Here is a 25,832-nt window from a genome sequence, read left to right on the forward strand (position 1 = left end):
TTCCGGGAAAAACTTACAAGACAAAATTTATCAGGGGAACTAGTGAGAGCAAGCATCAGTAGAGGTAACTCAAATCGTTACAGAACAATTTTCAATGTTTTGTAATTTTGCGCGATTAATTAAAATCATGGACTATAAAACAATATTCAGTTAAGATAAAATATACATAATAACACTTGTGTTAATCAAGTAATTTGATTCTAGATTTCACTATAAAATTATTAAAAACAATATAGTGTAACACGAGGCAGAGGCTGCAACAAACATCTGCAACCAGGTTTTTCCACTGACAGACAATTTTAGACCATAGCCTGGGCTTCTAAAATATAATCAATAATTCACTGCTCTACATTGTTTGGGGGTAGCATTCTTATAGGTGTCCACCTTACTTTACGTCGAGGCTGCCATTTTGTCTGTAATCAAAGCCACAAATGTAACAAATCTAATGTTCAGCTCAATGTTTATTGAATTCAGAGCTGCAATGCCAACTTGTCTACATGTCCGGACCTTCAAGATGTTAAAGGGTGTTCACAATTGTGGCTTCCTGTCCCTACAGAGAGCCAGGCATATGCAGACCAGATGGATCACACATTCCATATCCCGCATGCGAACCCTGAATATTTAATTGTTGTTTCTTAACCATTTGGGTGCCTGCACCAGTGATGGAGGTTTTCCAAATCGTAGTGCCAGAAACTTGTTTTTATCGTTTCGGAGTACAGTGTTGCAAATTAAGATTATACTTTCGGCTCTATGTAGGACTGGATTGCATCAAAGTATCGGTGCGTTTGGAGAATAACGTTTAGACAAATAAGAGGTGCGTTACAATGGCTCTTTTGAAAGCTGGATGCTAAAGTTGTGTATTCCAAAGCTTATTAGCAAGCAAGGAATTTAGGGGGTTTTCTATGTAGCGACCATGGCCAGAAATGTGGCTCACGGTTGCTACCTAGAAAAACCCCTACAAGAATAAATGAACGAGTTACTTACCTTCGGTAACGATGTATCTGGTAGAGACACAGTCTAGCCGCAGATTCGTTAACTTAGAATATCCCCAGGCGTCAGACTGGATCCCGAAAATTTTCCGCAACAGCACCTCTGCGCGTCGGGGGGCGGCACCGCATGGCTCCGCCCTGATGTGGTCCACGAACGTGACGTCAGTGGAGCCATATATGCCTCCCCCGGCACGCTGACGTTAGTTTTCTTCGGAGAGACTTTTCCGCGCCACAATGCGGAGCCACCACCAAAAACTGTGAGAATATGAGAACAGTGTGCACAAAAGGTAGAAAATGCAAAGGAAAGCAAATGGTGATAAACAGCACCATAAAGCACAGTGCCAGGCACCGTATATTGAAAACTAACAAAGGGAAAAAACACAGTACCGCTGTGAGGAGCAATCCTCGAAAAGTGAACGCCAAACCTCCCCCGGAGGCAGAAGAGGATGTGAGAAAAAACAATGCTGCAGACGACAGAAGTCTGCAACCTGAAAAGATAACCGTGAAGGACACAAGTCTGGAACCCATGAGCAAAGACAATCCCTCACAAGACGGCACTAGGCAGGGATGCCGTATCCCGAGTTGAGATCCAGTAGACGGGGGCAGAGTCAATGGAATTAAACCACTGAGTCAGTGGGGAGGTTGGAGACCCCAAGGCGATTAAGAAGCGGAGAGATGGGAGGGGGGAGAGGAGGAAATCCCCCACTGGATAACCCAGGGCGTAGGGATGTAAAGGGACACCAGACACATTAGCATACCATCCCATCACGAGAACGGGCGAAATGGAGCAAGCGAAACAGAATTAATTATTCTGTGTAGGAGCGAAGGGATGATGTCACAATGCAGAAAGATAAAGCCACCCAGAGGGAGGCGAATGCAGGAAGCCCAACCTGAAAAGGTCCTCGCAGAGCGGTGCAGGCATTAAGGAATCGGCGGCTAGACTGTGTCTCTACCAGATACATCGTTACCGAAGGTAAGTAACTCGTTCATCTGATAGAGACATCTAGCCGCAGATTCCTTAACTTAGAATAGATACCAAAGCCGTACCCATAGAGGAGGCGGGCCTGCGACTGTACCCAATCAAGTTCCAGAGGGAACGTACCCGTGAGCAGTTGACGAAATACAGTGGGGACTGTAAGCTAGCGCAGACACACCCGACCATGAAGCTCCCAAAAAAGTGTTAGCAACGGGAGGCAGGGTACCGCAAACCGTCCAAGACAGCAGGAAAACCCGGTATGTATACTGGGTTGAGAGAAGAAAGAGTAAAGCTAGAATGCCGGAGCGGAAGTTAGAGGTGTTGGCTTCGCCAAGATGAGAATGAATGGATCCGCAGAGTCCGATGTGTTGACTGACCTGAAAGTCAGAGAGACGACAAACTGGTATGACAGAGTGAGCGCATACCGGGTCAGTACGTACAACAGTGAAAATAAACGTCCTAGAACCTAAACCGGCTAAAAGACGTGGGATAGCATTGATAAGACACGGACCAATGGTCCTAAAGTGCCGTTAGAATCAGGAACACAGTATACTCCAGCACGCAGTCGCCCCTTCGCCAGACAGGTGAGGGGGCCAACGGCAACCATTAGAAGTTCCCACACAGAACTACAGGAATAATAAGAGTCATGTAGAAGACTGGAACATATGCATACCTTGAAGGTAAAACCAATCTAGGTATAGGACAAAACCCATCTGTAGGGCAGTTTGAGCAGCCACAGAGGGAAAGGAGACATTATCGGTTGAGCTGGCCTGCGCGAAGACACACCGCAGGAAGGTATGTGCGTACGCGAGTTTGTTGTGTGAGGAACATAGGGTAAGAAAAAAAACCCGTGTAAAAGGACTCTGAACGTGATGAGACATGGGTACGTGAAAGAGCCCACAGTCATATGGAAGCAGAAGTAGTCTGGGCAATATTTAGAGCCGGAAGCGACAATAGCTACCCTCCTGGGAGGAGCCAAGCTGCTTCAGGAGACAAAGGAAGAGGCGGAGGAAGACAGGAAAGTGGGAACATTTAGGACTATCCAAATGGCCCAGAGACCCAAGAAGCAAGTATCTTGAAGAGAACACTCCGTAGAGAGTGTTACAGCAGGATCCCAATGCAGAAATGTGGAAACCACCTGAGCAGAACTCCTGTTTACAAAAGTGCTTAAAACTGGTGTGCAGAAGACTGCACAGCACAACGCCCAGGGGGCAAAGATTCCCTGTGTAAGAGGATGAAACTCAGATAGGCATGAAGTACGCAAAAGTAATACCCAACCCAAAAGTGATGGGTAGAAAAAGCATCGCAGAAGCGAGATAAAGAACACAAACACCCTATGAAGCGAAGCACACCAGGGTGCCGACTTCATTCCAGCGCGAACCATACAGGGCGTCAGTAGAGAAGGAACTGCGCCTGGACGGAACCAAACAAGGCTCCCAGAGGACTGCGGCTGGTAAAAGGAAAACCAGCCGCAGCCTGAAAGTAGTACGGGGAACCGGAGATCACAACTTTGAAGCGCCAAACAACAACACCTACGTGCACATGCGGGACTCATACAGCAGAAAAGAAGACAGGGTGATATATAAAAGATCCCCTGAGAACAATACTCCATAGGAGTGTACGTTATGAAATACCCCACATAGGGTAAGTCTTGACCTCAACAAGGGCCCTCTACCGGACCAACGGAGGCAAACAGGGCAGCACATCCGCCCAGACCATTTGGGTATTACGTCATGAACCCAAAGTCACAAAAAAGGAAGGCAACCTTGCCAATTAAGGAAAGCAATATAAAGTCACAGATAATATGACAAACAGGCTCACAAAGCCAAGAAAACGTGGTTGTTAAGGCCAGGGAATCATGGTAGACCAGATATAAGGCGGGAGACTGCTGAATCAGCGTGACAATTAAAAAGGGGTCTACACCATTGAATGGCAGATCACGTAGAGCATCCCGAACATTGTCGGGGAACCGGCTATCCAGCAGCCACGCATGGCGGCGCAAAGCAACTGACTGTGCCATTGCTCTACTAACAGAATCAGTAGCGTCTAGGGCCGAACAAATGGAGTATTGTGCCAATACACGGCCATCAAGAAGAAGACGATGCAAATCTGCCCTGGGTGCTTCCGGGAAAGAAGGAAGAATGACCTTGACCAAATTCTAAAGTGCAAATGAAGTACGTGCGATCACGCAAGATGTGTTTAAGGCACGAATGGCAGCACTGGTGGAGGAAAGAATGTTGCGTCTACAGGTCTTTAGCCACCGAGCTTTTCCTAGTGGGAGAGAGCAACGGTAAAGGGAGAGAAGGTTGTAAGGCGAAACCTGCCTGAACAACCAGACCCTGAGCTCGAGGGCGAAGAGATAAGCAGACTGGATCGTCCGGGGTAGGACGGTACCGGCAAGCAATTGGCTCTATCAACAGGGTCACCAGAGGAGGGTTGCGCCCAGGCCCCAAGCATGATATCAAATAAAGACCCACCAAGGGGCAACAAAGGCTCCATGTACACAGGCTCCATATTGAGGAGATCCAGTAACGGATCAGTAGTAAGGGAAACCCTTGGGGTTTGCAAGCAGTGAATGTCCGCGGCCCTGCGGATAGGCAGTGCAAAGGCTAACCCGTTCACCTGAGAGGAAGAGTGGAACAGCCTGTGGTTGGTACAAGGGCCAGGGAACACTAGGCACCTGTATCAGGGAACTCGCAACCGACCCTTGGTATGGTGAACCCGTTGTGAGCCGGTCCTTTTGGAGTTGATCCTCTTTTAACAAGGGATCGAGCGTTGCCGTCGGCGCAGGCACCGGCGCCGCTGCAAGATCGAGAACCGCTAAAGGGGACTCGAGGTGGGCGCCAATAGACAGGGACTGGACCTCCACCGGAGGGGGAGCTACCGGGTGTGGTTTGGAGCTCCTGCAATACAGGCTCCAGCGGCGTGGAACCCAGCGTCGCAGTGGACGTTAGCACAGGGCTTGTCGGCTCCAGCGGCATCGGCTCCGGCCAGCGCGGCATAGTGCCTGACGCTGCATCCGACGTCAGCGCAGGAAGTCGAACGGGGCTATGCATTGACCGGACGGGTGGTCTGGACAGACGACTGGGATGCCCCTCCGGGCTGTGTCCCATTGGGGTCGAATCGACTCCGGGGTCGGAGTCGACGCACACAGCTGGTGCAGACGATCAATCCGCTGGCGAAGATCCGACATGAGTGCCTTCCTCCTCTGTAGGACCCGTAGGCGCACCAGGGAGAGGGGTAACCCAACGAAAGATTGGAGTGCATTAGAGTAGGTCTCCATTTGTGATCTAGTCGCCATGACACCCGGGAAGGGTGGGTATAGGTGAGACGACTGTTGGGTGTCTGTGCCGGGCAAGGACCGAGCCGCAGGCACCAGCGACATACTGACCAGAGGATGTCCTCCGCAACTTGTTCGTATGTTTACCTGCCTCCGAACGACGTTCGCGGGAACGACCCCCGCGATTGACGCCGAACCGGAGGAGAAGATCGACGGCGGGACCAAACAGCCGGGCGGCCAGCAGCTTCATACGATGCTCCCGAAGCGACTTAGGTGTCGTCTGTTGACAGGCGTCGCACTCCTCTAAGTCGTGGTGCTCGCCCAGGCACCGTATACAAATCGTGTGTGGATCCGTGACAGACATCTGTCGCTTGCAGGTCTCACACGCCTGAAAGCCCGAAGGCATCGCACATTGTTCCCTGACGCAAAAGACGTCAAGAAGGCCCGAAAAACAGGCCACGGAACTGCTGGTTTTCCAGGATCCGTGTTGGGATGCGGAAAAAGAAAAAACTGACATCAGCGAGCCGGAGGAGGCATATATGGCTCCACTGACGTCACGTCCGTGGATGACATCAGGGTGGAGCCATGCAGCGCCGTACCCCGACGCGCTGAGGTGCTGCTGCGGAAAATTTTCCGGATCTAGTCTGACGCCTCGGTATATTCTAAGTTAAGTAATCTGCGGCTAGATGTCTCTATCAGATATTCCTGGATGCGTTATTTCTCGCCAGCAAAGTCAATCTAGTGTGCCTACTTTTGATGCACGCATCCTAGGTAAAAACTTTATATACACCCCTTGTCTTGCCAGCAATTGTTCTGCCAGCCCAAATTCTGGCCAGATGTGAGCCATCCAGGGTAGATGAAAAGCTAATTTATGAACCCGAGCCATTGAGTCTGATAGATGTGCATCTCTTCTCAAGATGGTTTCGCTACAATAAGTTACGTTCGGGAGAAATTAATCTCTTATTAATTGAAGTAGTAGGTCAGGACTAGGACCCCAAAGTGCTTTTGCTTGAACATGCTCTTTATGCAGAAGGAAGGAACCTTTTGAATTTACCAGGATGTCAAAGTATTTATACAGTAGTTTTGTAGTTATTTTACTGCCACTAATGCTCCACGTACCAGAATTTTTTTATTTTCTTTCCTAAGATTAACGCTTTGGTTTTATTAACACTAATCTAAAGTTCGTTGTATACTACTAAAGCGTGCTTATTAATCTTTGAAGGGCAATTTTAATTTTACTAAACAGTACCAGATCGTCCACATCCAGTACATTTGTTGTGTGGATGTCCCCTCATTTAGGTGCAGATATGTAGAGGTTGAAGAGCATTAGTGTCAATATGGAAGAACAAGTTACTTACCTTCGGTAACAATATATCTGCGGAGTCGCAGACGACGCCTAGCGACGCGCAAGGGTATTGCTGACGAAAAATCTTTCCGGATCCAGCCTGACGCCTGGGGATATTCTAAGGTGAGGAATCTAACTGACGTGTTTCTTTCAGAGCCTAGCTTTAAACCAATTATGGTGTATATTTTCCTGGACACACAAAGCCGTCCCCAAGTTTAATCCTTGAACAAGTATTGGTGTAAAGCAGATGTATTGCTTTCAACAGGCCTAGTGGGATTCCCAAGAGATCAGTTTTTTTCCATAGTATTTCTCTTGGGACTCGATCAAAGGTGGCCTGGAAGTCCACAAATCACATATATAGAGGAGAAAGGGTACGGAGAGTTTTCTCCATAAGAAGGGATAATGTCTTTATGTTTGATGTTGTTCTTTCTTTCTGATGGAAACTGGTTTGGTTCCAGAGAATTATCACACTAACATTTGCCTAATGATTAAAATCTTCTAGGAGGATACTTGCAAGGTATTTTGCCTCATTATCTAGTATGGTGATCTGGCGTTAGTTGCCTGGCTGGGATGTATCGCCTCCTTTATAAATTGGATTGATTATTGAGCCCCTCCATGACTCAGGGACTACTTCGTTACACAGGATGTAGTTACACAGCGTAATGAGTTTTTCAGACCAAAAGATCAGGTTTAATTCAAATAATGCCTGAGGCAGGTCGTTGGGTCCAGGTTGAATAATCTGTTCACAAGTTGTTAATAATTTTCTTCCGATGCAATGAGCCATATTCTAGTCTTGTCTCTATCAAGTCTACTTGAGGGGACCAGTATGTGTCTTTGTAATCTGCTTTCAAAGCCACAATGGGGGTTGGCCGTATCATGTTCGTTCCCTGCCTTGAGACCAACAAATCAGCTGTACCTAGGGCCTTGACAATATTTGGATAAGTCAGACCTTGAGAGCCCTCTTTTATTGTAAAGTGGGTCTGAAGAAAAGTTGCCCCATCTACTTTCACAATATTTCCCTTGTTCACTTTACATGTGTTGCTGTCCATTTTATTTATTTATTTTTGGTTCTTTTTTTTTACTGGCTACAATAACAGGAGTTCAGAACTTATCATGCTGATCGTATTTTAGTGCCCAGATTTCATTTTTTAGTTTTTGTCCAGCTAATTTTTACCCTTTGCATAACTAATTTAAGTAGTTACTTAGGAAACAAGATATTAGTCATCCTCACCTGTGTGCTCTCTAAATTCCACCATTGCCTTCATTGTTTTGGAATCTGCTAAGGCCATTAACCAGAACAATTTGGTTCTGCCACAGCCTTCATGAAGATCTACTTTGATTGCTTCTTCTTCTTCCTTAAAAACCTGTTACAGTAAAAATAAAACATTTGGGAAAAGTGTAGCCCAATTCAATTCGATGCTTGTGACTAGATCCATAAAAACTGTAAGCATGCACGTGCACTTGATCACTCATCAGATTCCATCTGTGCACCCAGTCAGTCACACATACTTAATTCAGTTAATTAAAACCATAAAAGCATACACAAATAAAATACAGTATCAAAAAGTGCTATAAAATACATTCCATAAAACAGCTACATTAAAAATTATCACCCCTGTTGCAAACCCCAATTACATATGCTTAACATTAACCCAGTATTTAAATAAGTCATCTCTTCCTTATTCTAAGGGCTCCTGCTAAAAAGCTAGCAACATTAAAGCACACTAGGGCACTCAACAACATCTGGAGATAAATTAGGGCCGGTCTTACTTGCAATTTCTTTTTCCTATTAACAAGGGCAATATGTGTCGTCGTTTCAACAAGCAATAATGATCACAAAACATCACAAAATGCATGGTATCTTGCAGTGAAAATCTGTCACAAGTACAGGGGTCCAAATCTTCCACTTTATGCCTCCTTCGATGTAACGCAAGCAACCAATGCAGAAGGTATAACCTGAACCTTGTTAAAAGAAAGTGATGATGAGGTACACTGACCACCACTAGGTAGGACTCTTCAGAGGGGCAAGATTTTAATAAAATGTAAGCCTGCACTAAGGGCTTGGAGAGCTCTCCAGCTTCTCAGTGTGCACAACAGAGGGAAAGCATCGCTTAAGCCAGAGCAGATATCTCTTCTTCGAATCCCTTCTGGATACCCAAATAGCTCAGAACGGCCCAGCTTCCCGCTAAGGTCCTGATATAGCTAAGCAATCTGTGCACTCATTTACAAACCAAGAGTCAGAGCAGGTGTTCCACAATATCATCTGCTGTCCATGACATTAGAGTAAATAGCATAACAATGGAAAACTTTAGCTGTGTGCTAATAACATGTAATCACAACTTCAGATATGACGCATAATAACACGCTTCTATATATTAAAAAAAGATAATGTTACCTTTAAGGTGCCTGCTTAAGTGGGGCGATTCCCAGCATTCAATACGCACACGCTTGCATACACAGTACGAAGCCACGTCCCAACATCCCTGAAAATGTGCATCTTCACCAGTTTCCCTATGAATGAGTTTCTCAGTGCATGCTCTGGTGGTTGTAGTATCCTGGTTTTACTATGGGAGAGTCAATCTCTGGGTTGCTGGATGTAGGTTTGTAATCCCTTCCTGTGAGGGTTCCTTGAGCCTGGGCCTCGATCATGGGCCTGCAGGGAAGCAACTTCCCTGTGAAAAGGGAGGCTGCGCTATAGTGTCAAGGTGTTTTTTAAAATGCTTTGAGGTACTGCATGAGTACGAAATTAATGATCCAACAATGAGGAGACATCTACTGGGTGCATTATGATGCTGTTTTGTGTTCCTGTGGGCGCTCCTGAAATCAGAGAAAGAGTGAAGCTCCTGTTGGTCACTCTTATTGGGAGTTTTCTCTACCCCAGCCACAGAATCCTATGGATGAGGAGCAATTGCCATTTCTATACTAATGGAGAAGGCCACATTGACATTAGATAGTCTCAGTTGAGGATGAAGGGGATTTACTTTGTGTCTGAACTCCGCCACTAAATAGGTTTCAAGCATCAATTTGGATTCTTGAATTGACCTGCTGCTTAGAGAAGGGCAAGAACAATTAAGGGCACCCAAGCACCAATTCTCATTCACTTACATACTGAGACCTCTTCAAAGATTTCGTGGTAACAACCAGAATATATATGTTGTCTAAGAGAGGACTCAGTGTGCGAAGATGAGCTCCTGAACAAGCATGCAATAAAGCAGAGCAATAACTGGGTGGGTGGAGAACACTCTTTATTCGCAGTCATTTTAAAAAGAGCTGGTTGTGGTCTTGGTGGGGTTGTCTAATCCCAGGAAAAGGAGAACTTGAGAGGGTAGGTTGGAACCACAAGGATGCCACAACACATGCTGTCTTTGAATTTCAGGCGAACTCTCTAGATTGAGCAGGCTCGAACATGCCTAGCAGGCAATCAGGCAGTGCCTGACGGGCTGGTCTGACAGGTCAGTATGAGGGACAGTTTTTTGGCTGTTTTTGGGCCTGTTTTATGGTCTGCTGGGCCGGTTTTTACTGTTGAGTTCCCTGGTCTTAAAAGAAAACAGTACCTACAGCAAGCTCTAATGTAAGCAATCTTCCATATTTTGCAGAATGCTTATACAGCGTGTCTTTACAATTTCAAAACAGCCCCAGTTAGGGCCACTTTCTAAGCTATCTAATGGACTTATGAGGGCCGTTTTTATTTTGGGGCCCAGCCCTATTTTCTATTCCAGGCCAACAAATAAGTTTGAGTGCATCAGAGAAAAGGTACATCATTTTTCCCTTACTAGTCAAGCATGAGAGAGTTCCTCTGACCTGCATATACGGACTCTCCAAGAAGAAACGCTATTGCATGTGGCTTCAGTAGACAGCAAATACATCCACATCCTAGAGAACCTGGAACTTAGAGATTGAAGTACAAGTTACTTACCTCCGGTAACGATGTATCTGGTAGAGAAGATTCTAGCCGCAGATTCCTTAATGTAGAATTATCCCCAAAGAGCAGAGCACCACTTTGAGGAACAACTGTGCAAGCCAAGGCAATAGCCATCCTGGAGGCACAAGGATATGAAAGAGACTGCAACCACAAACCACACAGTGAAGGGCCACAAGCCCGGAACAGAGGAGCAACAGCAATTCATCCCCAGACTTCAGAGTCAAGGAGGACCAGGCCCCCTGAAAGCAGCAGGAGGCCAAAGGACAGGTAAAGAATCCCCAACACAGAAGACCGCAAGGGGATCAGAATTTCCAACCAACAGAGGGGAAAGAGCAAAAGGAGACCCCTACACTGGAGAGAAACCAGCTGGAGGGAAACAAAAGCACGCAGCAACCAACCATCTCTGTATCAAAAGAAAGAAGGGGAGATGGAACCAGAAAGCAGAACCGGACAGCCTGACTGGAAGAAAACTAAGAGGACACCCTCAGAAGACAAGCCACCCAGAGGGAGGCGAGTGTAGAAACCCAAGCAGAGGGTCCTCGCCGAACGGGGAGATAGGGCGGGTCGTGAAGGAATCTGCGGCTATAATCATCTCTACCAGATACATCGTTACCGGAGGTAAGTAACTTGTACACCTGATAGAGACTACTAGCCGCAGATTCCTTAACGTAGACTAGATACCCTAGCCATACCCAGAATGGAGGAGGGCCTGCGAGAGAGCCTCCCAGCAGGAGAGACACAGGGCCCCAGCAGAGGACAGGTCACAGGAAAAAGAAGGGAAGGCCAGGAGATCCCACGCCCAATTAAGGGACGACAGCAGGGGCAGACAGCGCCCGAAGGGCCCCAAGGAACAAAAGAAGCACCTCAAACCCCAGGGAGAAGAGGCAGAACCGGAGCCAGGGCTCACCGTAAGAAGCACACAGTGATGGGAAACAGCCGAACACACCTGGGCCGCAAGCAGCGGACAAGGTAGGAATGGTCCCACCGCCAATAGCACAGGCGGAAGAAGAAAAGCACAGATGCACAAAACCCCAGCAGAACCAGAGGCAGGGGTACAAGGAAACACATGAAGGGCTACGACGGTGGACCAGAACAAGCAGGCAGGCGCAGGCATGCGCAGCCAGCAGCAGGCAACACCACAGAGCAGCGCACCAGAATAAGCCAGGCGCAAGCCGAAGACAGAGGTCAGGGAGGGCCAGGACACACCCTAAGGGAGGGGGCCGGTTCCGAAACACACACTGACCCACGAAAGAAGTGGGACCAGGCAGAAGAAAAGGAGAGAGAGAAAAAGAGACAGAGGACGTGACCAGACCGTCAACCAGAACACAGAAAGGCAAAGGAAGCCAGTCCCTCTGGAATACCAGATAGCGGACCAGGCCAAATCGCCAGACAGAAGGGCGGAATCGCCACAACACCACGCTGCAGATAGCAGGCCAGACTGGTCAAGCGACTTAGCGAACCTGAAGAAGGACAGACCTGGGCGCAACGCAGGCAGCGCCAAGACCATTGCAAAGAGACTGCACCAGCGATATACCGTAACGCCAAGGAGAGCAAAGAACCCGAAAAGGGTGACCAGACCTCCCCAGCACATGACAGAGCTATGTCATAGCTACAAGTACCCCACATAAGGTATGTTACGTCCCCAGAAAACATGGGAACACCCCTTAGGAAAAAATCCGCAGCAGAGGACAAACAGAAGGGCCTGCGGGAAAACCGCAGACGGCTTGCCAACCAGCCAATAAAGAAGACACAAAAGGCCTAATACCAGGACCTACATAGTTTTTTTTTTTTACCAACAGCCAAAACCACAAGGCAAAAAAGGGGGGCTGAACCAGCAGCCAACAGCAACGAAGGGCCAACCGAAGGACCCTGAAGGCACACAGAACACACAACCGGGGGTTACCGAATACTAGACCCCAGAAAACAATGGAAGAACACCTCCCAGAACACAGCAAAGGACCAACGCCCAAGTTACTACTTGTGTAACAATATATCTGTAAAGGACATTAGTTCGTGATGGATTCCTTACCTTAGAATAATCCCCAGGCGTCAGACTGGATCCGGAAAGTTTTCTGCTTAGCAGTACCCCTGCGCGTCAGTAGGTGGCGTCGTGCGGCTCCGCTTCCGTCAGTGCGTCGTACGCGCCGGAATGACGTCGCGGAGACTACTTAGGAGCCACCCATGCGCGCTGACGTCAGTTCTGTACACGATTTTCCGTGCCGAAACGCAGAGCCATGCAACACACTGACCCATAGGGGCAAAAAAACTAGGGCCCTAAAGGGATGACCTTAACCCTAGTAATCAGTCCGCAGAACGGGGAGGATGGGTGGGGCGGTAAGGAATCTATCACTAACTAATGTCCCTTACAGATATATCGTTACACAAGTAGTAACTTGTGCATCTGAAAGAGACACGTTAGTGATAGATTCCTTACCTTAGAATAGATACCCCAGCAATACTAACCACGGTGGTGGGTCTGCTAACAATATTACCTCAAAAAGTCACGGAGCACAGAACGGCCAAAGAAGCTGTCTCTCCGGACCTGACTGTCAAGACAGTAGTGCTTGGTAAACGTGCGCAGTGAGGCCCACGTAGCTGCCTGACAAATGTCCTGCAAGGGAACACCGCGTCCCAAGGCAGTAGTGGCTGCAATTGCCCTGGTCGAATGAGCACGCAGCCCCACAGGAGGCTCCTTCTTGGCCAAGGAGTAACATGCTTTGATGTACAAAACAACCCACCGGGAAATGGTTTGTTTGTGCACAGCCCGACCTTTCCTGGCGCCCACGTAACCAACAGAGAGTTGATCATCCACCCGGAACTGTTGTATACGCTGCAGATAGAAAGCAAGCGCACGTTTTGGGTCCAGACGGTGGAGCAGCTCCTCTTCCCTGGAAGGATGCGGAGGTGGAAAAAAGGTGGGCAAAGTGATGGCCTGCCCGATGTGAAAGGGCGTAACAATCTTTGGCAAGAAAGAAGGACGGGTCCTTAAAACCACCTTGTCCAGATGAACAGAAAGGAAAGGAGGTTTGGAAGAAAGAGCCTGGAGCTCACTCACTCTTCTGGCAGAGGTGATAGCAACCAGGAAAGCAGTCTTGAGAGTAAGAAGACGCAAAGGACAGTTATGAAGAGGCTCAAAGGGAGCACACATCAGAGAAGTCAAGACAAGATTCAAGTCCGACTGAGGCATTATGAAAGGCACGGGAGGAAACGTGGGTGTAATGCCTTTGAGGAAACGGTTAACAACCGGGGACTTAAAAAGAGAAGGCTGATCAGGAAGCCAAAGGAAGGCAGAAACTGCAGAAAGATAACCTTTGATAGTGCCCAGAGCAGAGGCCTGCTGGGCCAAAGACAGAAGAAACAGAAACAACCTCAGAAAGAAGACCCGAAAGGGGGTCTTACAGCTGTCGCTGTGCCCCATGCCACAAATCTGTTCCATCGGTAGGCGTATACCGTTTTAGTGGAGGGACGCCTGGCTGCCAGAATGACATCACAGACTTCGGAAGGAAGATCGAAAGGTGTCAACTGTCGCTGCTCAATCTCCATGCATGGAGGTGGAGACTGGACAGGTTCGGGTGGAGGACCGTCCCCTGCTGCTGCGACAGAAGACCCCCCCGAAGAGGCAGACGGATCGGGGGATCGATGCTCATACTGAGTAGCTCGGGATACCATACTCTTCGAGCCCAGTCCGGAGCCACAAGAATGACTTGGGCCCGGTCGCGCCTGATTTTCTTCAGCACTCTGGGCAGAAGTGGTATAGGCAGAAAGTCGTACAACAGACCGCAACTCCACTTGCGGCACAAAGCGTCTCCGAGCGAATGCCACCTTGGAAATTCCAACGCGCAGAACTGATGACATTGCGTGTTCTCTTTGGTGGCGAATAGATCTAATCAAAGCTCTCCCCACTGCTGAAAGAGACCTTGCGCCACGTCCGAGTACAGACGCCATTCGTGATCCATAATGCACCGGCGGCTGAGTTCGTCCACCCTGGCAGGTGTTGAACTACCAAGGTAATGCCATGATGTTCCAGCCATGTCCAGAGGCGCAGAGCCTCCAGACATAGGGTCCAGGACCGCACACCGCCCTGTTTGTTTCAATACCACATGGCGGTGGTGTTGTCCGTGAACACCTGCAATACACTTCCCCGGACAGAGGGAAGGAATGCCTTTAGTGCAAGCCGGATCGCCCGCAGCTCCAGGAGGTTGATATGGAGCCGGGACTCCGCCGGAGACCAGAGGCCTCTGATCTCCGCCTCTCCCATGTGGGCACCCCATACCAGGAGGGACGCATCCATCACCACTGTGTGCTCTGGTTGGAGAAGGTAGAGGGATCTGCCACTGACCCAATCGCGGTCCGTGAGCCACCACTGCAACGGTCGTGCAGCGCCCTCGGAGATCTGGACGTGACCGGACAGGTTGCCCTGATGTTGTGCCCACTGGAACTTCAGGTCCCACTGCAGAGCCCGCAGCATGCGTCACCAGCAGGATGCAGGAGGCCATCAGGCCCAGCAGCCAGAGAATCATCCTGACCGAAACCCGGGATAGAAGCTGAAAGATCAGAATCATAGCCTGAATATCCCAGACTCGCTGCTCGGGAGGATAAATCCGAAACCACGTTGAATCCAGAACCGCCCCGATGAAAGGGAGCTTCTGAGAGGGGCTCAGGTGCAACTTCGGCACATTGATGGAGAACCCCAGCAAATGCAGGAGTTCGGCCGTAGTCTGGAGGTGGGAGACGACAGCCGGGGGCCAGTCCACCCTCAACAGCCAGTCATCGAGGTAGGGGAAGACTGACACCCCGGACCTGTGCAGATGAGCTGCGAACACCGCCATCACTTTCGTGAACACCCGAGGGGCGCTGGTAAGGCCGAAGGGGAGCACGGCAAACTGAAAATGCTCCTGGCCCACCATGAACTGCAGGTAACACCGGTGGGCCGGCAGGACAGGGATGTGACAATGAGCATCCTGCAAGTCCAACGCTACCATCCAGTCTCCAGGGTCCAGGTGCACTCAGGACCTGAGCCAGAGTGAGCATCTTGAACTTCTTCTGGAGGAAGCGATTGACGTCCCGGAGGTCCAAGATTGGGCGCAAGCCCCCCCCTTGTCCTTCTTGGGGACCAGAAAGTAGTGGGAATAACAAAAACGTCCTACTTCTGACCCAGGAACGTGCTCAATGGCCCCCATGGCCAGGAAGACCGAGACTTCCTGACGGAGAAGGGCCAAATAATCCACCGACATGCGGTGGTACCGAGGCGGCATGGCTGGAAGGGAGGGCAGAAAGGGGAGCGAGTAACCATGGCAGATTATCTGCAGCACCCACTTGTCCGATGTGATCTCGCGCCAGTGGTGGAGGTGAACCCTGCCACCCACTGGTGTGGGGTGCCCCCTGAAGCTCGGATTAGGAAGGCTTTGAGGCGGAAGCAGCGGGGGTGGCAGTGAACTGACCCACACGCAGGTTACCAGACCCGCCCCTGCGTAACCCACGTCCGTGGCCTCGCTGAGGCTGGTCCTGCACAGGCTTGCTGTAAGAGCGCGCCTGGGTACCCCTGCCTTGGCCACGAAAGGAACTAAACCCTGTTGTGGCAGGGTTTTTCGAGGAAAGACCCAAAGACTTGGAGTGGCACGAGAGTCTTTAAAGCGCTCCAGGGCATTGTCAGCCTTATCACCAAAGAGGCAGGAGCCATCGAAGGGATGCTAGAGCACCATCTCACATGTTACCACGCACTCTGCCTTCAGGATTGTTAAGGCCTGCCATAGGAGTGACTGATAGGTTACCCATGTGTCTATATATAAGGTAGGTATAGGAATACTACACCTAAGCAAGGGGTGATTACACGACCTTGCTCCAGCTGAGTGATCAGCCAGTTGTGTCATAATGGAAGGCCAGCCAGGGGTGGCATAATACATGCTGCAGCCCCTGGTAGGCCTAGGGTACACCTATGCCCTGGGTACCTAAGGTACACTGTACAGGGCCCTAAAAGGTGATCCTTACCAATTGGGTTATGCACCTAAAGTACATAGTATGAATTTAGAGAGAGAACAGCTGGGCTGTGGGTCTGATTAGCAGGCCCACAGCCACATCTAAGTCGAAAACCAGTGAAGCAAAAGCAAAAAGTGGGGGTGAACATAGAAAGCAGACCCTACTCTCCTACAGGTATGTCCATGAGCGAGCTCTCACAGCGTGATGTGGGGTCATGGTCGCGCTCCAGGCAGTAAAGACACATGCGGTGCGGGTCTGTCACCGACATCATTCAATGACAGTCCCCGCAGGTCTTGAAGCCAGGCATCCCTACTGCATCAGGAGTCGATCGACTTGAAAAACAGAGACAAAAAACCTTGAGAAAACTCAATCAAAAAGTGACTGGGGCTACAGCTCTCTCCGGATCTGCGCTTGCTGGCGCGGAAAAAAGAAAGATCTGACATCAGCGCGCGAGGGTGGCGTCTAAGTAGCTGAAGCGACGTCATCTCGGCGAACACGATGCCAACGACATACCCGGAGCCGCCCGACGCCACCTTCCGACGCGCAGGGGTACTGCTGGCAAAAACTTTCCGGATCCAGTCTAACGCCTGGGGGTAATTCTAAGGTAAGGAATCTATCACTAACATGTTTCTTTCAGAATTGAGTAGTATCTGGTTAAGTTCACACCTGTGAGATCTATGTAGGCAGCTGCTGAAGCTATCCACTAGAAAGCTGAGAGTTCTCCTCCACCTTCAATGTGTGACACCAAAAGACAACCTTTTAAGAAAAGAAGTATGACAGGATCTCCACTGATAGACAGAGCGGATAGGAATGACAACAATCTATTCAAGAAAATAATACAAGGCTGTCTGTATCGCTTACAGGCACCTTTAAACTGTTATGACATTAAACCATCTATCATCCTGTCATCTATTGTCTCGATGGCTGAGACGATTTGGAATATTCAAGAAGAAAAAAACTCTAGATTTTAAAGGGCCAGAAAAACTATCTGCTGTACAGTATCCCAAAATCTGTACAGTCTATAGGCACGCTTTATAAAACAAATATAAATTGCTGAAATAACTGGTTAGAAAGTGATGGGGGTAAAATGAAGTAATTGTGGCATAAATGGCTTCATCTTCTGGTAGCATTGCTGGTGTCTCTATAGACAGAGCGGGAAAGTATTTTCGTATGATGTAAATATTCAGCATCTCAATGCCTCCCTCAAAATGCAGACTGTAATTAGAGTCCTGTTCAGGATCTGGAACACTAACCTTTTTGTGGGGTGGATAACTCTGATAGAGCCACCGCTATGTTTTTAGGGCATTCAAGATCTGAGCCTCGATAAAGAAAATACTAGGTCGGATACCTCTATACTGAGCCTTTTTTGACCCACCTCTTCTGTCTATTTCAATACATATCTGAAGCAAGCAAGAAATTCAACATTCAATTTTTAATGATTTTAGAGAACAGGGACATCCTTGACCTGGTATGATCTGGTTTTTACCCCCTTCACAGTCATGCATCAGCTTCACTCAATGTAGGAAAGTGCCTCTTTTTGACATGGCACCCCCACTTTTTGCCAGGCCATTGATGTGCCTTTGAATGGAAGTGCACTGGGGTCCTGCTAACCAGGTAGCCATTGCCAGACCTCTTTCTCAAAAACTGAACAAATATTCCCCCAATTGGCAATAACTTTAGCACTCTCAATAAGTCCCTAGTAAACGTTACACCTGATACCTAGGGCCTGAGGTACTTAAGAGGGACACAAGAGCTGCAGCCCAAATTGTGCCACCTTAAAGGCCCCTCATAAAACTCATGCAAAACTGCCATTGCAGGGTTCGTGTTATGGTGCAGACAAAAGTGAAACCACAACATGACATCCCTGTGTGCCATGTCCCCTAACACTGCATGTACTATTGCAAGTCACCCCTACAGCAGGCCTTACAGCCCTAAGGCAGTGTGCCTTATATTACGTGTGTGGTCATATCTGCAAGAGCAGATATGTCCTTGGGCTGGTCAGTTGCATTACTGCCAATACAAGTGAACAGGAAAGCCATTTTAAACAAGTACTGCACACTGGTGAAAACGGGTTTCCCAGCTACATGATGGCTTCACCGAAAATAGGGATGTTTGGTATCAAATATATTGTATTTACAAACCCACCCTGATTTCAGTACTAGTTGATTTGTAAATACATGCCCACAAAGGGCACCTTAGAGTTGCCCTCTGAAAACCTAACAGCCTCTAGTGCGCTGGGTGACTGGTCTATGCCAGCCTGCTACCCGGAACAGGTATCTGATCTCCCAGTGTGAGGGCATTTGCTCTCAGGAGGACAGAATCAAAGCCTGCTCGGGAAGAGGGTGTTCACATCACCTCCCACAGGATGACCTGCTTATTAGCATTCCAAGGCAGGAAGCCTTAAAAGAAGCCACTGCTTCTTTGAAATGCGAATGTGGCTTCCCTCAAAAGAATGGAAGTAGACCCCCATTGTACAGAGCCCTTTGGTGGGTAAATTAGCTTGTCAGGTAGGTGTGCCCAACCCAGGCTAGTGACCACCTAAGGTGGCCTAATCTACAGTGGACACGCCTTTTAAGTGTTAGCTATCTTTGCGATGGTTATCTTAGGAACCCTGGGACAGGGTTATGCCCACTTCCCACAGGAAGTGGTCATATAAAGGGCGTAGTGACCCCAGGAGTAGATAGCCCAAAGAAGAAGACGGATGTTAAGAGTAGCAAACAGCAAGAATAGAAGATCCAGCAACTGACTTGGTACCAACACTTTTGGCTACTGAATTTTAGGAGCACAAGCTAAACAACCTGAGAATCAAGAAATATTTGGAAGACTACAGTAGTAGTTCACAACATGCAGTAAGCCTAAATAAATTCTGTAATAAGCTGTAAACATAAGTTAAAAGTGTACACCACTAATCTGGCATACATTGGAAACACAGTCGAAAAGTTGGTTTCAGATTAATTTCTTGCTTTTAAGTACCTATTTACTACTCAAAATTTCTCATTAAATGTTGAATGAGAATCACAAATATAAGGGAAACTTCTAGTGATTGTTGAAAGCTACCTGTCGTTGATGTGTTTTTGTTCGCCGGTGGAGATGAAGGAACCGGTCACAATCCGTACACAAATTTCCACATGCATTACACAAGATAATGGCTGCTGTTTCTCCATCATCATGGTTGTCGCACATTGGCTGAAATAAGACAAAAACAAACCAAATAATTTCAAAGAAATGGATAAGAAACAAGGGCTTTATTTTTATAGGGTGCATTGGACAATAAACTTCTAGGCTAAAGTAAATCTGCTAAAACAGAGCTAATAAGGCCAAAACTAATAACAAGGCCAAACTTTGTCGAGGAAAAGGAAGAGGTCTGTAGTCCGGTGTAAAACAGAAAGTTGATTCATAAGGTTTTTGGAAGTTAAACAGGCTACATTTCCATTATTTTTAGATCTCTTAAAGTACAAGCAATAGCCTGCTGCATAGTGCCCCACCACCACAGGTTACCCAAGGTTTCCCGGTGTCACAAATAGAAGTCCAGTCCTACACTATCACTTAAGCTCAGCAAAGAACCAGGAATCCAGGTGAAATATATCAATATCTCAGTGTCTACAACAATATCGTTTGGGGCATTACTTGCAAGCGTCAAATTAAAAATTGGAATGTCTTAACAAGTGATTTTTAAGAAAACACATATCTGATGTTCAACCACAATTATAAGGTGGTAAGGTAGTTAATGAACTTGTTGGGCCACTAATCCAGTCTACATCTCTGTCTAATCAAAAAAGCTTTGATGAACAATTTTTTTAAACACGTTTACAGCACTTACAAGGGGTATTCACCAATTAACTACCAAAAAGGACATAGACAGCTATAAGCCCAAAGTATCTAAATGATGTAAATGTAAATACACTAAAATGAAAACAAATATGAGGCTCAGTTTTTTTTACCATTTGCTTCTGCTGTCCATCTTTCCCCATCCATCGTCCAGAGGAAAGACGATCCACATGGTCCTGATCAAGCACACATAGGGAGGCCAAAGCCAACCAGAGCTGTAAGGGAAGTCATGAAATGTTTAACAAAGACCACCACCATCTGTCATAAATAAGCATCCTTACGATTGAAGAAAAGAAGGCTTCCTTTCTCACAACAAACAAGCCTGAACCTGTAAAAGACAAATTCAAAATAGTACAAATAATGTGTCACTGGAACAAAGTTGATCGTTCCCCCATTGACACAGCACAATTAAAACGACATCCATAGTCCCCTGTGAAAATCTTGGAGAGAAAGGCATTTTGTGTTTGAGCTAGTATGCCTTAATGCAGAGGGAAACATGTAAAGTGTCAGACCGAAGTTTTTAAATACCCATTTATAAACCTAACTTGGGCGGCCTCGGAGGTGAACAGGACTTGGGACATTGGTCCAGTGGAGACTGTCAGAACACCTGCAGATTAGACCTAATTTGCTAGAATGACTGCTGGTGGATGAAGACCATATCAGTTGAATAGCATGTTTAAGGCAACCCTGTTAAACTGCAGTTTACAAACAAATAGTACAGATAGCATTATTTCCTAAGTGGACTGGCATTAGAGGCTGCACCAGTATGGATGTCCCAAGAGGCTATCATGAAGGTAAGATGCTGGAATTTCGAATGTTTTAGGCACTGTATGTGCCCCCTGTGCCAACTTCCAAGTGTTTTGGGGGAGGAGGCAGGAGACGAACAAGTTACTTACCTTCGGTAACGATGTATCTGGTAGAGACATTGTCTAGCCGCAGATTCCTTAACTTAGAATATCCCCAGGCGTCAGACTGGATCCGGAAAACTTGTCATGCAGGAGCTCCTCTGCGCGCCGGGGGGCGCGCTGTCCGGCTCCACCCTGACGGTGTCCACCGACATGACGTCAGTGGAGCCATATATGCCCCTACCGGCGCGCTGACATTAGTTTTCGGCGGAGAAACGTTTCCGCGTTAGAACGTGGAGCCAGTACCAAAAAACTGTGAGAATGTGGGAACAATGTGCAATATGATGAAAAAATGGAAGAAATTGACAGGCGAGACAGAGCAGAGCTCTGAAAAGCCACCCTGCAAAAGCGAACGTGCAATCAATATGAAAGGAACACAAGGATGTGGAAAATAGCCTGGCAGAGATTAGAATGTCGCATCCAAAATGGAAAAACGTGAAGTTGAACAAGTGTGGAACCGAGGAGTAAAGAAAGTACAACATAAGATGTCACCAGAAAGACGTCCCAACCCAAATTAAAAAAACCCAGAAATGTACAGAACCACAGATCTGAAGTAAAATGGCGCAGGGGTGGGAAAGACCTCAAGGCAATGGAGAAGGGGAGAGAGGGAAGGTGGGAAAAATCCGGAAACGGATGTCACACGGGTCAATTCAGGCTGATGGTTTGGAAGAACACATGATGTATGAACACACCGCTTACTCCTGAGAAGGGGGGGGGAGTGGATTTGAGAAACAGAATGAAGCAGTCTGTGTTAGAGTGAAGAGAGTACGACACTGTTCAAAAAGGAAGCCACCTTAAGGGAGGCGAGTATAGAAGGCCCCAACCTGAAAAAGTCCTCGCAGAGCGGTAAGGACGGGCGGGCATTAAGAAATCTGCGAGTAGACAATGTCTCTACCAGATACATTGTTACCGAAGGTAAGTAACTCATTCATCTGATAGAGACGTCTAGCCGCAGATTCCTTAACTTAGAATAGATACCAAGGCCATACCCACAGAGGAGGCAGGTCTGCAACTGAATCCCATGAAGTTCTAGAAAGAACTTAGGGGTCCATAAGGTGACGTAACACCATAAGGAGGACAGAGCGCAGGTAACCACCAGAGCATGACGCTCTAAAGGGAGCGGAAGCAGTGGGAGGCAAAGGCAATAGAAGCTGTCACGAACAACAGGAAAGAACCGAGTTATGGAAAGTGGGTTGAGGCTACGTGAAAGTTAAGGACTTGAAAGAGGGAGATGAACCCACCCAGAGTGGTAAAGATCTCCAGAATCTGAAGTGGCGACAAAAGCCTAAACAAGTACAGGTCGTCCAAGAAAACAGTGTGAAAGAACACTGAGGAACTTGTACCCGCAACTGCACGTGCGACAGCAGAGGCAATAGGTTGCCCCTTACCCAGAAAGCGCCAGCATGGAGAAATAACCATATCCCAGATATGGCGAGTTTTGTAGATGCAGATGGCAGCCAAGTCGTGAGAGATGGCAGCCGGTAGGACAAAGACCTCGCATACCGGCCTAAAGAGCACAACAGCGAAAAGGAGCTCTGTGGAAACCGGCGCCAGAAAGACAGGAGCGACATAAGTGGCAAAATGCCAATTTATGGCGCAAGATGCCGGTAGCACGGAAGATAGAAGACACGCCAGGACCAGGCGATGGTGCCATATTATGTGAAGGGAGATTACAAGCAGTGGTGCGTTACCAACCAGAGCGAAGACAGGAAGGAACCCAAGCACGTTGTGTGGACACTGGAGCCATATGAAGGATGCAAGGACTTCGTGTAGGGTAGCAGAGCAGCCCAGAGGCACCAAACTGCTAGAAGGCAGCAGCCTAAAGAGGGCACCATGCAGCCGGACACTTTAGGAACTTGCGGAATAAGTAGACCGGGGCAGGACCCACGGACACTGTATGAAGGAGAGAGCCTGCACGAACCCATCGGTTAGAGCACCAAGGGGCGCCAGAGCAGGAGGGAAAACATTGAAACAATGAAAACGTGACCCAACAAGAGTCCCCCGCAAGACAGAGTGGGAGAAAAACGAGGCACAACCCTGGCAAAAGTGAGGCCAGAGGTAAAGGTCCCCGAATTGAAGGAGTGAACATCCAGGGAAAAGACACCCCTCGGAGAGTTTACAGCATGAACCCCAAGCAAAGCTTGGAAATACCCATACGGAAAAACAGGGGATTAAGGAAACTGCTATAGGATAAGTGGCCACCAAAAGCAGGGATTAAGGATACTGCTATAGGATAAGCGGCCCCACATATGACAGACAACCTCCGCTAACCCAGTAGCTTGGAGGACCAGAAGGTGCAGGTGCACCAAGTAGGAACGATAATAAGCAGGCCGCATAGCGGCTATAACAAACAGGCCGCATAGTAGCAAACAGGGTGCCGTTTGCAAAAGAATCGCCACAACCAGGCGGTGCACCAGACGTGCGAGATAGACAGTACACGGCACGGGACCCACGCCAGATCCCGATGCCATACAGACAGACCAACCCAACTTGCAATAAGGCAAGTTATACGAGGAATCCTGTAGGAAGAGAAGGGACTTCGAGCAGGACCTCTGCTCAGAGACTCCATAGGAGCGTACCAAGACAACAGTAGATCCGAATGCCATCAAATACCCCACATAGGGTAAGGCAAACCAGTATGGGTGTCCTCTTGGGCTAAGCACACAGTCAGAGGACTGATAAGAAAGGAAGCAGCCAACCGGCTGCGCCGAACAAACTGAGAAATGGCTAACCAGACGTGAACAGTAACCAGCCCCGAAACCTAACCTGTGCATCAGGGCGGGTCCTGGAAAATAACGCCGAGAACACAGCAACCAGAGTTATCGTAGGCCGGACAAAATACGGGAGACCGCTAAATCTGCATGGCGGTCAAAAAGATGCACTCCATTGAAGGGAAGATCCCTGAGGGCATCCCGAATATGATCAGGGAAGCGGCTGTCGTGCAGCCAAGAATGGCAACGTAAAGCCACAGCGCGAGCTAGGACCCGTCCCATAGAGTCAGTTGCATCCAGGGAAGACCGAAGGGAAAATCGCGCCATGCATCTTCCATGCAGAAGAATGCGGAGCAATTCCGTACGTGACCCCTCTGGAATAGAGGGGAGAAGGTGAGCAACTGAGTCCAAAAAAGCGGCAGATGCGCTTGCAAACACACAGGCTGTATTTAAAGCCCGGAGGCCTGCGCTAGCGGAGGCGAAAAGCCTGCAGCCCCAATCATCCAGCCACCGAGACTCTCTCGTGGGAGGTAACAATGGCAAAGAGTGTGAAGAGTGCAAATTAAAAGCTGTCTAAACAACTAGGCCTTGAGCAGGTGGGTGACGAGACAGACAAAGAGGGTCACCTGGTGCCGGGCGGGCCTACGGGCAATAGCCCGATCAACCGGGTCACTCGAAGAGGGTCTGGACCAAGTGCCACGCAGGGTATCAAATAGCTAGTCCCCGAAGGGCAGCAAAGGTTCCACTTCAAAAGGCTCCAAATGGAGCAGATCCAATAAATGATCAGAAAGTAGAGGCACCATAGGGGGCTGTAGGCCAAGCACAGCAACCGCCCCATGAATAGCTCACGCAAAGGTAGCATTAGACTCAGTTGCCATCCGATTAGGTGATAACAAATGGTCAGTAGAAGACGATTGAAGGCTAAGTCTACCACTGGACATGAGGAGTGGTGAAGGCGGACACTGACCGGAAGGCCAGGCTACACAAGGAACTTGCACCCTGGCCCCTTGATCAGGGGAGTCCAGGGAAGCCCCAGGATCCAGGAGGAGGCGTAGATGGGACTACCGGCGTTAACGGACGCCGCCGGGAAGACCTACAGCTGCCCGAGGAGTCGGGGGGGGGATCATCCACCAAGGGAAGCCTGCTCGACGCCGCAGCCGACTTCGATCAGCGCCGTAGTGGAGTCGCCAGGACGCCGACAACCTCCCTGGAGAGAGTACAAGGCGCTTGCGCCGAACCTGTGGTCGTCGTCGCCAGCGCTTAGGCCCGCGCCACCAGCGCCGACTCCGACTTTGGCGCATGGAGCCCTACAGGGCTATGCGCTGGACGGGGAGGGCCGTACTATGGGGGCCTGGCTTGTCGGCATCACGTCGGCTCCGGAATCGGAATCGACGCACACAGCTGGTGCCGGGGAAACGTCCGCAGACGATTACCTGGCCACAGTGCCTGCTACCTCTGTGGGGCCCAGAGACGCACCAGGGAGAGGGGGCGACTGAAAACAAGACTGGAGTGCCTTAGAATAGGCCTCCATTAGGGCACGTGTTGCCCCAACACCCGGAAAGGGTGGATACGGAGGATGCCGTACGCCTTTAACCAGCTCATTATGAGCAGAATGGCCGGTAGCGGCACGGGTTGAAGATCTCCGTAAGCGATGCTTAAACTTACCTGGTGTCACATGGCAGTCGCGGGAGCGACCTCGGTAACGAGCCGATCCCGAGAAGAAGAGCAGTGACGGGAGGGAGCTGGACCGGACAGTCATGCGGCCAGCAATTTCATGCACCGCTCCCTCAAGGTCTTTGCGTCACAGTCCTTGGAGTCATGTTGCATGCCGAGGCACCACGTACATATGAGGTGCGAGTCATTGCCAGACATCAGACGCGCACAGGCTTCACAAGCCTTA

At 48.8% G+C, this 25,832-nt stretch overlaps 1 protein-coding gene across 15 annotated transcripts in view; it reads right to left on the minus strand.

Annotated features, from left to right (window-relative positions):
- MYCBP2 (MYC binding protein 2) overlaps positions 1-25,832 on the minus strand; it is a 1,771,217-nt gene that overhangs the window by 208,467 nt on the left and 1,536,918 nt on the right. For all 15 annotated transcript variants that reach the window (XM_085622060.1, XM_085622057.1, XM_085622054.1 and 12 more), the window contains 3 exons: positions 20,430-20,531; positions 19,546-19,674; positions 7,822-7,954 (listed from right to left, as the gene is read on the minus strand). In XM_085622060.1, coding sequence (XP_085478186.1) covers positions 7,822-7,954; positions 19,546-19,674; positions 20,430-20,531 — 364 coding nt within the window. The remainder of the gene's footprint in view (positions 1-7,821; positions 7,955-19,545; positions 19,675-20,429; positions 20,532-25,832) is intronic.

The sequence above is a fragment of the Triturus cristatus genome, chromosome 8, assembly GCF_964204655.1.
Source record: "Triturus cristatus chromosome 8, aTriCri1.1, whole genome shotgun sequence".
NCBI classification, from domain to species: Eukaryota; Metazoa; Chordata; class Amphibia; order Caudata; family Salamandridae; genus Triturus; species Triturus cristatus.